Source organism: Lathamus discolor, chromosome 2 (genome assembly GCF_037157495.1).
Source record: "Lathamus discolor isolate bLatDis1 chromosome 2, bLatDis1.hap1, whole genome shotgun sequence".
Lineage (NCBI taxonomy): Eukaryota > Metazoa > Chordata > Aves > Psittaciformes > Psittacidae > Lathamus > Lathamus discolor.
Window position 1 is genome coordinate 38854051 of NC_088885.1, and position 13148 is coordinate 38867198.

The window sequence follows — 13148 nt, forward strand, 5'->3', positions numbered from 1 at the left end:
TGAAAAATGAAACAAATGCTAATATACCATGGAAAAAGCGAAGGAATTGTTCCCTTTAATGCCCTACATCGTTGCAGTATGCTTTGGGAAGGTCTGGAGCTTACAAGATATGTTCCTAGAGGTGATACAGTTATTTATGTCAAAAGGTCATTCTGACAAGAACTAAAAAGTTTTGCCGCAGAAGATGAAAACATGGCTTTCATCACTGCAGTGATAGTTGGGACACATATTAATTTGTTATTCCAGCCTCCCTTAATTACTTGACTATTCCAGTACACTAGATCTTCTCTCAGGTTTATGTATAGCCAGGATAAAGCATTTGACTTTCATTTTGTCTGTTTGCTTATTACAGATCCCAAACTGCAAAGCTCCCAACCTGTAGTTCCAATGTTTGGCTATAACAAATATGGTGATGACCGTTATGCAGTTATCAACTACAAAATGAGCTGGGAAGAAGCAGAGAAGAACTGCAGAGACCAGTCTTCAGAACTTGCCAGTATTTTGGATCCTTATGCTGAATCTTACCTGTGGTTACAAATATTAAAGCACGGGGAGCCTGTATGGATTGGTCTTAACAGCAACACGGTGAGTTCACCAAATGCTCGTGACAATCATACCACTACCCTAGATTATCATAGATCAGCCATATTTCTTGCTCAGGGGTTGACAGGATCCACTGCTCTTTGCTTCCGTGTGAGTGCCTTTGGTCAGATCCATGAACATGTGGCAGACATCAAAACCTTGCTTGGCCATAATGTAAGGGAGAGCTGTGCTGCCACAGCCCACATTTCAAAGGCCACCAAGGATGTAGCTGCAGTAGACAGTGGCTTCAGTGGTAAAAGTGGGTGGGAGGTTTCCATTTCCTATGCTATGGTCTACCACATGCTCATGTCGGGGAGCATTACCATCTCTCAAGACACATTTTGGAGCACACCCAAGAAAAGACTGGTTAAAATTAGTTTGTTCTTTGTGTGGTTATTTCCAGTTTTGATTTGATTCACAGCCTAGCACTACAAGAGCTTATGATGGACAATAGGGAAAATGGGAAGGGGCAGTGTAGAGGCAGGAACAGACCTCTGGCAATGAGTACACCTTAGGATGGTTTTTGGAGCTGAAGCCAGCGTCTCGAGAAATACTGCCAACAAACTCAGTCCATGAAGAGTGGGAAGGTTTGAAACGGGAAACATCTATTAGCAGCATGTAAAAAGAACACACAAAAAGATGATGTAGTAAATATTTGTGGAACAGGAGTTGTAAGGAAATCAAGAAGAGAGAGGTAGAGCTGAAGCTTGGTGGGACATAGGACTAAGAAAGGACACAGGTGCTTAAGTGAGAGGAACTGGTGCCTCACTTCAGCCAGAGCAGGCACTGGAGAACTAGGATTAGACAAGTACCTGGGATGAAACGTGGCCAAGGACTTCAAAGGAAAAACAACAGGAAAGGAAGTGGCACAAAGAACTGGATGGGAGCCTGACTCCGAAGAACACAGGAAGAAGGAGTTAGGCTGCAAAGGATGTAGGTGACAGGAGCCATGGATGTGACTCATGTTGGTCATCCTCTGCAAATAGTGGTGAAATCCACCGAAAAAACCCCACATGCGTAGTTTGTTTTCAGTAGCTGGTCCTTGCAAGAACTAGAAGCCTAGAATAAGCTCTGCTAGCATGGGTGGCAGAGGTCTGTGGTGTGTGTCCCGTGAGAAATGTCATCAATGTTCTTCTCTCCAATGGAACTTCTACTTTTTGTATTTGTTTCTAAATATAGAGAGGAGGCTGTGTCAGAGGCATACTAACAGTGGTTTCTCTTCAGTCTTTATTTGATCTGTGTGTATATATATGTGGACTCCTTTGATAAAATCTTCAACTTTATATTCACATTTGTTACTGCAAGGACCTTTGTCCATTTAGTTCATGAGATGAACAGTGTATATTGCATAACATAGGTTTTGCACTAAATGAACATCTGTAGGACCACTGCCCTAGTTGCTGTGGAGAGTGGAAGCCTGGGCCAGACTGATATGTCTTCATGGCAGAGGACTAATTGTTTTTGTGCAAGAAACTGTGATTCTGATTTTTTCCTAATTTTTACATACCTTCATGTGGAATCTTAATGTTCTTTCAATCTGATTCTTGTAAGTGACATGATCTTTATTGTTGTTTGCTTTTAGACTAGTGGCCGTTACATATGGTCAGATAGAAGGAGGAGCAGGTATCATAACTGGGCCACTGGAGAACCAAATAAGAACACAGCCTGTGTGTATTTGGATATGGATGGGTTTTGGAAGACAGCATATTGCAATGAAACATTTTTATCAATCTGTAAACAATCCAACGGTAAGTTGTAAATGGAAGAAATGTGATTTGGGAGGCTAGAATTTAAATTAATATCTTTATTTGAATGCAGCTTTCCCACAAGTGCAAAGATTGTGATAGATAGTTTATGCCTTGTGATAAACTATTGCTTTCATTACAGAACTCCCAGATCCAGTCTGTCTTGAGTGATTTCCAGACATTTCAAATCATATACTAGTCAACATATGCACATCATAAAGACAACTTCAATATTTCATGCCACATGTAATAGTTTTTTCTCCACTTTGGTTGTCAAGACCTGCAAATTTAAAAATATATTTAAAAGTATCTTTCATAATTTTGGGAGATAAGAAATTTCTCTCAGGTAGCAGCTAAATTGGTTTAGAGGATAAGATCCTGGGAAGCTTCTGTTGAGATACATTAGAACTCAAATATTGCCTGTAATTTCCAAGATATTTTAAATTATATATGAAATTTACGATTTCTGCACCATAATTCAGAACAAATTTTATATTCATTCAAGCTCTGCTTGGCTTTGATCAGGCAATGCAATAGGCTACTTTTACAGTTTAGGATGTATGTATATGGGAGGGTACAGAAAGCTTCTCTGACCAACCTTGCTACAAACTGCTACACAAGCCACTGGCTTGGGACAGTATTGAGATCCTTTAGGTATACTGACTCCTTCCTCATGCTGTTTCACATGTTTTAAGGACAGCAGCTAGACTGCTGTAAGCCTTCTTTAGCAGACTGGAGAACCAGCTCCAACCAGTATAGTTTATTACCAGTTAGTTCAATCTTTTATCATTACTCGAGTCTATGGGATATTGCCTTTTCTGGAATCATTGTCAAACTGGTAGGGCTGGCGAGCAGTGAAGGAATACATGTTTACCTTGGCTTTTAAGACTCCACTGAAACCTGTGTGTCTTTTTAATAGAGTTAATCCCTAGTGAGCCACCACAGCTCCCTGGAAACTGTCCTGAACCAAAGCGTGGTAGATCATGGATTCCGTTCCGTGGTCATTGCTACTATGTTCACACCACTTCTGAGGAAAGCTGGCCTGATGCATCCATGGCGTGTATTCAAATGGGTAAGAGCCTTTTTTTTATTAGGATATTTTACAGATTGTTTGTGTGCTTGGCTTTTTAATCCAGAACGAAGAGATAATACATAGATGTGTGTGTATGTATATCAATTACAAGTTACAGCTAATTTAAATTTATTATCAAGCTTTTCTACTGTATGAAAAGGCTGATCATGAAATATGTCGTGAATGTTTTCTGAGATAATTAATTTCTAATGGAAAATCTTGCTGAAATTGGATGTAATATTTAATTGATGTTTTTAGGTGCTTCTCTGGTTTCCATAGAAGATTCTGCTGAAATGGACTTTCTCTTACTTTATTTGTCTCCACTTGCAAGTGACTTCAGAAAGTTTTGGATAGGATTGTTCAAAAATATTGATGGTAATTGTTTCACAATGCATATTGAGGTGAAAATAAACACTAAATAAACAGAGAGAATACTAAATAACACTAACATACTTAATACTAATACATTACTCTTAAATAAATAATCAGGGAGAAATCAACTATTATATGTTTAATAACTTTTCTGCTAAATTCTTAAAACAAAACCACACTTTCTGTATCTTTACTGTGATTAGAGTATATTTCTGTCTGTAAAAGTTTCTAGCTTAGCACTTCAGTTGATTAAAACATTTCCTGTTGCCTTTTTTTACTCAAATTGCTTGACATATAACCAGTGTTAGTCTTTTAAGAAAAATGTTGTCTTGTAGTTAAAAGCTGAGGCAACCTGAAAATGAAATGCATTTCTAAACCATACAGGGGACAGCAGCTCATATGAGCTGCCTGGAAACATTTCTTAATTTTTTTATTGTTTTTTAACTACAAATCTGATCCTGGTTTGTATATTACGGCAATTCTGCAATTATGGGAGAGTTTAAGGGTACATCTCCAGGGCAAGTCTAGACTGGGCTGTAGTGAGTAGCCTTGGCTGTGGCTGCCCCAGTCCCTGTCTTTCCTCACCACCAGTGGTAGGCACCTTATTGCATGGTGGGCCAGGTTCATCTGTTCTAGCTTAAAACTAACAGTACAAATGCAACGATTTGGTCCTGACCTGGCCCACTACACTGCCACCAGAGGCAAGAGGAAAGTGCAGCTGCAGACCATGGGAAAGAGGGGGTGGCATTGCAGCAGTTGCGAGTTATATCACGATATACTTCCATGAAAGCTCACACTGGGGGAACAGAGATGACAATTATTCCTATGTGATGGGCCTCAGCAGGAGATGAGCAGGGAGCTCTCCTTAGGGAGCCAATTCAGTCTGCAAAGATAATTGATTAATCCAACTCTGATAAAGCAGCTATTTGCTGGTTCTGGATACACAAATAAAATCTCTGAGCAATATGCATCCTTGAACTTGGCTCCCAGGCACAGGCTTCAGCTGAAAGTCCTTGGGTAGCATGGGCATGTCTTCCTTACATCACTGACAGCCATGGCCTTGAAGGCTACTGGAGTTAATTTTGTCTATGAGCACTTACATTTGTTACACTCCTACCTGAATATCTCTGGGTGTCAAAAGAGTGAGAAATGAGCCCTCTGTGATACTAATTTAATCAACTAATAAATTCCATATCTGATGTCATCGTGCCTGGTAGACTAGAAACGACTCCTCACTTTATTCACTCACTAGGTAATACTTTTAATTTTAGGGGAATGGTTATGGACAGACAGAAGTGCAGTAGACTTTGTCAACTGGGAGAAAGGAGAGCCTACAGTAATTTTTGATGAACACTGCGTTGACATGGATGTCTCAAGTGGAACCTGGAGGAACTGTTACTGCTCTGTTGACCAGAATTTTATTTGCAAAATCCCCAAAAGTAAGTTCTGAATTCCTGTGCACTGAGTTATTTTAGAAGTAGTGGTTATATAGATCAAGCCAAACTGCTTATGCATAGGCAAACTTTATGTATTGATGCTGGTGCATGTGCATCTGCATCAAAGCCAAGAGTAACTTCTGTTAACAACGAGAAATTATGTGGAAGAATCTGAGTCACTGTTTCCTCCGCTCGGTTTAAAAGGATTGATTTCTTGGCATTTGTTGTACCTTAGGCTAGGAGAGAACATATCACCTATTGAGAGTGTGGAAAAAAATCACAGTCATTATAGAGTTCAGGTGGCAGTAGACAAGAATAGATGACTAAACTAGTGCTGAGAAGAAAGGCAGATGCTATCCTGATAGTTAAGCTAAGGGGAAGCAATGTAAAGTCACTGAGCTCCTTCAGAAAGAGGATAGGTGTTGCTGTTGGGGTTGGTACCGGTGAAGCGTGCTGGATGACCAAGTGGAAATCATCAAGTGAGGGTGGGCAGTGGGGCCCAGTTCATTTCTCTTCTGACACAGGCACATGGACACATGACAAGACAACCAAAGAGCATAAAACATTTCATTTGTAATGATTACATGTGGCCCTGTGGCATTTGGGATATCAACCCACACAAATTCTGTACGTGTCACAGGCTGGGGTGAGTCCCCTTTGCGTGCACAGCATGAAGGATATAAATGTGCACCCATGAAGCTAGCATGAGTCACCTTATACACACACTCAGCTCTGTTTGCACACATCAATGGGGAGACAGTTTGAAACGGGCCAGATTTGCCACTGGCAAAAAGATCCACTGCACAAATATAGTAGATGCAATGTGGAACCAATTGAGTCTCCCGATTGTGAATCTCCACATGTTGGCAGGTTGGCAAATGGAGTCATCCATGAGTTTTGTAAGGCCCAACCAGCCAGGCCTGCAAGCAATTAACTGAATCATACTCCCCAAGCAATGGAGGGAGGAAAAGGAAGATGCCTAAAACTACAGCTTAGATGCTGTTAAGGACAAATGTGCCTTTGCACACCTTTGCAAGAGTAAAAATAATTAGTTCTTCAGTGTGTAGTGTGAAACCTTACACTGTGGAAGTGTAAAAACTTTAAAAATCTGTCTCCCCTACCAAAAAATGTGTTCAAAGCCACTAATAGTGAGACAACTTTTTTATTTCCTTTCTATTTTTACAAATATTTTTAATAAGAATATTCTATGGATCATTCAAGCTATAGGTAACCTGAATTGCCAGTGAAAATGTTTTCATACATTTTACATGTCCAAGTATTATGTTCATTTCTGGTGCTCCCACATAAGAAAGTCATGGACCTACTCAAGTGGATCCAGAGGAGGGCCACAAAGATGATCAGGGCCTAGAGCACCTCCCTACAGACTGAGAGAGCCGGGGCTGTTCAGCCTGGAGAAGAGAAGGCTCCAGGCAGACCTTAGAGCCTAAAGGGGCCTACAGGAAATCTGGAGAGGGACTTTTTACAAGGGCATGTAGTGACAGAACAAGGGGGAATGGCTTTAAATGGAGAGAGGGGAGATTTAGAGTAGATATTACGAACAAATTCTTCAATTGTGAGGGTGGTGAGACACTGGAACAGGTTCCCAGAGAAGCTGTGGCTGCAATGTTCAAGGTCAGGTTGGATGGGGCTTGGAGCAACCTGCTCTAGTGGGAGGTGTCCCTGCCCATGGCAGGGGGGTTGGAACTGAATGATCTTTAAGGTCCCTTCCAACCCAAACCATTCTGTGATTCTAAGTTTATTTAAAATTTGATAGGAATGCAAAGTGAAAATAATATATGCAGTATTTATTTAATCTTAGAATGATTGCTTGCAAACTATGTATAATATATATATATTAATTTTAAAGTTGCTGAAGTCGAGCCAACCCATGATTCACCCACCAATAAAGGTAAGTTGGTTTCTTATAAGCCCATTAAACAGAAATCTCAGTAAGTTTATTGGCATTTATTATTTACAAGTAAAATGGTCTTCAGAAAAGTTTTATTTAAATACCCATTTAACTTTCACAGAAAATTTTATCTGTAATCTCTTTGAAAGAACTCTTCTCTCAAACTGCATGTCTTACTGATTTTTCTTTTTGCTTTACTAATAGTATACTGTAGTACAATATAATGCTCCTTTTAAAAGGAACATACAAGAGATTGAGCCCAGTTTTGCATTGTCCATCTGGAACATGCTTCAAGTTTAACTGCTGTTATGTTTGTTCAGTACTTTGACAGTTCACTCAGTTTACTTAGATGTTTGCTAATGCAGTCACAGGCTTTGGCCGTTTCTAGTAATTGTTCTGCTTTGTCTTTCACAGCATCGAAAAAGGAAGCTGCTGCTTCATCTGGAAACAATTTAGGTGGGATGATTGTTATACTGATCTTCTTTGTGCTAGCAGGGACTGGCCTTACATTCTATTTCTTCTATAAAAAACGACGCGATAGACAAGCAATTACAACCAGTTTTGACAATGCCATATACCGTGGTGATGCTGATCCTGGAACTCATGAATCAAATTGGCTTGTGACCAATATTGAACAAAATGAGCAGGCAACAGTGTAATAAGCAGAGTAATTCTGGGCATTATTTTGAAAGGAATTAAAGTGCTGGAATACAAGAATTCTTAAGGCAAAGTGACTTTCTCTAGTTCAATTTGCACGGGATGCTTCTTGCTTTCTATACTTGCAAGATCAAGCAATCTTGCAAGGCAGATACAGAGATCTGCTCACAAACTGTTGTACCTGGGAGGACTGTTGAGCATGCACCTAGATCTGTGTGAGTGAACTCTCAGCCAGTTTCAGAGTTTCAGCGTCTGCCTGGGTCCAGCGTCACTTTAGGCACAAGAAGAACCATGCTCACCACAGGCAACTGTGTGAGAATATGCTCCTTAGCATGCCCCAAAAGGTATATCCAGATCTGTTAGTATCCTGTAAGTGTCTCCTCAATCTCCAGCAAAGACTGGCAGACTTGCTCAGGTTGAATGGGATTTCCAAGCTCAACTGAAGCATGTCCCTGCTCAAAGCAGGACCAGCTGCCAGGCAGCCTACTCCACATCTTCCTTTTGCTGCTGAGGTACCCACAGAAACCCTTCTTATTGCCTGTAATACCTGTAATATCTGAATTAACACATTTTCCTCATCTGTATAGAAAGTGTAAATTGTTTTCATTCTGCTCTGATTTTGTCACATTAGCATTGAAAGATCAACTGTAATAAGAGGTAGGAATGTATGGTGAGTAGAAATACTTTACCATTTAAATAGTAGAATAGCGACCTCAAAGGATTCTGCAGAAGGGGGGATAGGCAGGATGAATTATACTTAATTCATACCCCAAAAAAGTACATAAAATTTATTCTTGAAGTCTCCAATAGCAGTGAAGATTTCATACCTTCTTAGGCCAGTTTTTCAAAGCCTAATGAAACTTGCCATTAGGAAGTATTTTTTAGTTTCTAACCTACTTCCCCCTGTCCAAGTGCGTTTTAATTCTTTGAATATCATTCTAGACTTCCACCATGATGGAGCTGATAGCGTTGCAATCATATTCTCTAGGTTCAGAAACCCTAAAAATGTAGAGTAGGCTCACATACGGGTTTTCTTTTTCACTTTTCCAGTGTATTTTATGCCAAATGTAAACAACAAAAAAAGGCTCAAAGCTCTTAGTCTAGAGAAAGTCCTTATTTAATTTGATATTTTTGATATTTTAATTTTTTGACAGATTTTTTGTTTAAATTAAAATATTTTGTGTGTGTATGGAATACATGTAAATGAGTTTTTATTCGACATTTGTTCACTAAATAGGCATTAAAAGGCTGATTCTAAGTAAAAGTTTGTGTGTCTTCTTCAACTGAACAATTGATCAAAAAAGTGAAGATAGCAGAAAGGAGGGATGGGATTCTTAAACTTCTATACACAAACAAACATCCACTTTTCCTGGTCTAGCATGTTCTTAGGGATTTGTCTTTACCGTTCTGTGAAAGAGTGCATCTTTTTGCTTATTCATTCATGACATTTGGAAGTTTACCCTAATGAACATCTAAAGAAAGTGTACTTTAAGTCTACTTATGGCTTGTTCTGGTCTAGCATTTTCTGAGACATGTTCTTATAAATTTGATAGCTCTTGTCATGTCGCCTCTTCATATTTTCTTAAAGCAACACTAGTCCTTCCCTTTTTAATTCACTGGCTATGTCTTCTAGATCTCTAATCCTTTTTGCTGTTCCTTTCTTTATAAAGTGCCTTTCCATATAGACAAGAAGTGGAGACCTACTTCCTCAGTTGCTTGCCCTTTCTTTATATTAGGGCAATATTTTAGAGAGAATGTCCTCCCTTTTACCACTATTTTCATTATATCCTTCAACTATAACATGGCTGAAAAAGTAATTGATTCTCAACTTGCACTTACTGCAGTGTAAGAAATAATAAATGCCTTTAGGGAAGGAAAAGCTGTGGAAGATTTCACCATGATTCTATGACTCTGTGATTATAAGTTTCTGTAATGTCAGACAGTGACACAGCCATGTCAGACAGATGTACAAAAAGGAATGGAACATCCTCCTCCTCCAAAAGAATGCCAGTTTACAGAGAAACAGTTTGCTAATATCAGTACCAATAACTTGGAACAGAAAAGAAAATATTAACTGCAGTTCCCTGGCTAAAGCAGGAATCTCAAAAGAAGTTTGCTATCTGGAGTGTTCACTTCGTCATTTATGTTTCTGAAACAAGGAAACTGAAAAGGGAAGTGAAGAGTAATTTGGAACAAAATGTAAGAGAGACCTATAAATACAAACAGAATAGAGAGATAGTTGTGAAATGAATTAGTGCCTTCAGGCCATATTCCAGTGGGCAAGAGACAGATTTTCCGGGGTCAATAGGAAGGGTCTGAACTACTCCATAAGCATAAAGTTGTCCTGATGTCACTGTATCCGGACACAGGAACAGGGTTCATTTTGTTTCTTCTCAGCTGTGTCCTGATCTGACATACCATGCTTTCTTCTTTCTATGGAATTCTGCAGGGCATACCTTTCAATTCACTACCTCTTAAATAATTATTTCTAAAGCATTTTAAGCATATGGCAAGCAGTTTTAGCTCCTCTCAGAAAATATTTGCTCTCATTTCACGAAATGCACACAGTGCAACCATTATACTGCCTTTTATCTAGACTCTTGATCTAGACAGCTAGATGAAATTAATCTCACCTCCTTTTAGAAGTAGTTGACATAATCCTCCTTTATAATCAATCATTAGGAATATATATATATTTGCAGATGCTCTGTGGTTCACCAGAAAAGGCTAATGATGAGACTGAGGTTGTGGGATAATATCCAGTAACAGGAGGAACAGGGGCTCACGCAATGAGAAACATAGACTGAGAATGGTACAAAATACAGTGTGAGTTATCAAAAAAAACCCCCAGAGACAGAAGAGAAAGGCCAAAGTAGAAATAAAGTAGGTTGAATTGGTCCAGAAGTGCTGGCCATCCCTGGGAGAGCCAGGTCAGGCTAGGGCATTCAGCAGTGGCTTGGCAAAGCAGAGGTCTGGGAAATGTGGATTATGCTGACAGGAGTGCAGGGGCTTCAAGAGACAGATGGTTCCTGCAAGAGGACAGGACACGGGTATAGGGAAAAGCAATATGGGGTGGAGCATGCTTCACAGGAGAGAGCCAAGAGAAAAAGCCAGCTGAAGTGAACTGTTGTCCTAGGAGCCAAGCTGCACCATTCAGATCAGGGAAGAGTGTGCACGTGTGGACATGGAGGGGTTGGAAGGGTTTAAGATATTTGTACGTTTGTTCCTATTTGCCTGGGTACTCTGTGTTCTTCAGAAAGGCCACAGATGGGGATCAGAGAAAAAGACAGGCTGCCTTTCCACCTTGTCCTGGCTCCTGATGTCTTTCAGAGGGTAGAGATTATCTAGAGAGATGAGACGGTTTCTTCCTTGAGAGTGGCAAGCGCACACAGGGTGGGGGAATGCTTCGGAGCATTGTGCTGGAGTGCTGAGGATGAGAAGGAAACCAGAGTTTTGCTAAGAGGAACAGAAAGTGGACTTGTGGGGAAGCCTCTGGAGTGATGGACAGGAAGGGGTTTCTCCTAGAGAGCTACAGAGGAACTGTATGGTTTGTTTTGCAACCCAAGAAGCCACTGAGAGAAAGCTTACAGGCAAGCACTTTCTCTGCAAAGATATTGTGGAAGTGGAGACGTTCGTTTTTAAACAACCTGTCAGGGAACGAAACCCCCTTCAGTGTCCTGGGGTGTTCACTTTGAAGAAGAGGGGCCGATAATTCCACCTGCTGGATCTGGCTGGCTTGGGGTCCACTCGCAGTGGGGTGCTGGGAAGCAAGAAAAACAGGAAGAAAAAAGACATATCAGTTGTATGATGCTTGTGATCAGTGGTGGGAGTGAGGGAAATGAATCAGTTGTCAGGAGGCAGGTGGAAGTGTAACAAGGCTTGATCGCGTATCTCCCATCTGCATAGATTTCTCCTGCACTCCATGTTGCAAGAAAATTGTTACTTTTGGGTTTTTTTATTATTAGGCAGTGGGAACAGAAACATTTTTCCCTGGTAGTTTTAATTTCAGAGCTACCAAGTGGCATGGTGATGGTTGTTACGCTGCTATCTGCAAGTGTGCTTTTCTTAAAGGCACAGTTTGCTGTGCACGCTAACTTAATAATGTATTTAAAACCAAGCATAGTTTAGAACCTATTTGGAGTTCTGTCTGTTTACAAGTTTTTAACAGGAAATGGGAAAGCAGAATTGTGCAATCTCCACACATTGTGAAGATAACAAATGTCTGCAAAAAGAAAAGATCATTTCACTTTTTGACTGAATATTTGTCAAAGCAGCTACGTTTAATGTACATAACAGTGAAGCTGTTCATTCTTACTTGGATTAAAAATGAAAGGGGTTTGATTATGCCACTAAAAACTGGCTACATGATAATTACTTTACTGAAGATATGAAATTTAATGATATAAAAACTTTCCACAGTGACACAAAATAGGGAAGGGTTTTTAATAAATGAGGAAGCTAGAAATAAGATAAAAAGGAAGGAAATCTTAAATTTTTCATGAAAGCTATTTGCATTCAGCTAAAAAAACACAAGAGACAAGCACATTCTATGAATCGTCTTCCTTTAACTGTTTTCCTTTGTTTCGTGTGTGCTTTTGTAACTGCATTGAATACTAGAACCATTTATGTTCCAGAAGTTTAATATTTTATCACAACTCACTCCAAATATTCATAAGGTAGGGATTTTTGCTCAATTATTCATATGGAGTTTGATAGGTGAAGCAATTAAAGTGTCATTCAGAGTGCATTTTGTAAACAGTTTCTGCCTGTTCTCACAGGGTACCAACATAGACAATTGTTTTCTGTATAAATGTCATTCTTGGTAGTTGAAATACTCAGAATTCAGCTGAAAAAGGCCCTGAGGAACCTTTGAAACAGTGCATAGCTTTGAGGCTTTGCTTTGAGCAAGGATTTCAACCAAATGACCCTTGAGATCTCTTCCAGTGTTAATTCTCCTATAATTTTATGAACAGTAGTAGTTTATAGGATTATGTGCTTTTGATGAGCTAAAGCTGTTAGAAAAGGTAAAGGAAGCAAGACAAAAATGTGGCAGAAGCAGGGAAGCAATTATATGACTGGTGGATGCATGGGCAGTGCTAGCACCCACATCAGGCTTCAGCTTTCCACTAACACGAAATCAAAGCACAGAAGTCTCAAGCACCCTCCATCAGTGGAATTTTTGTGGTGTCTAATCAGGTGCTAACAGCTCAAGAACTGTTTGCTTGGTTTTTGTTGTTAAAACTCAAGTATAGAATTCTATTTATTGTCAAAGCTCAGCAGTTCTATTAATTTATTTTATTTTAATTTATTTTTATTTTATTTTAATGACACTTGGGAAAAAATCAATTATCGTGAATAGATTTCTAAACTTTATA

The 13148-nt window shown here is 39.6% G+C and overlaps 1 protein-coding gene across 1 annotated transcript in view; it reads left to right on the forward strand.

Annotated features, from left to right (window-relative positions):
- Positions 1–8856, forward strand: part of LOC136007954 (macrophage mannose receptor 1-like) — a 29861-nt gene extending 21005 nt beyond the window's left edge. The window contains exons 24-30 of the mRNA XM_065666515.1: positions 353–585; positions 2165–2330; positions 3247–3399; positions 3658–3774; positions 5043–5210; positions 7075–7116; positions 7531–8856. Coding sequence (XP_065522587.1) covers positions 353–585; positions 2165–2330; positions 3247–3399; positions 3658–3774; positions 5043–5210; positions 7075–7116; positions 7531–7775 — 1124 coding nt within the window. The 3' untranslated portion in view covers positions 7776–8856. The remainder of the gene's footprint in view (positions 1–352; positions 586–2164; positions 2331–3246; positions 3400–3657; positions 3775–5042; positions 5211–7074; positions 7117–7530) is intronic.
- The last annotated feature ends 4292 nt before the right edge of the window (positions 8857–13148 follow it).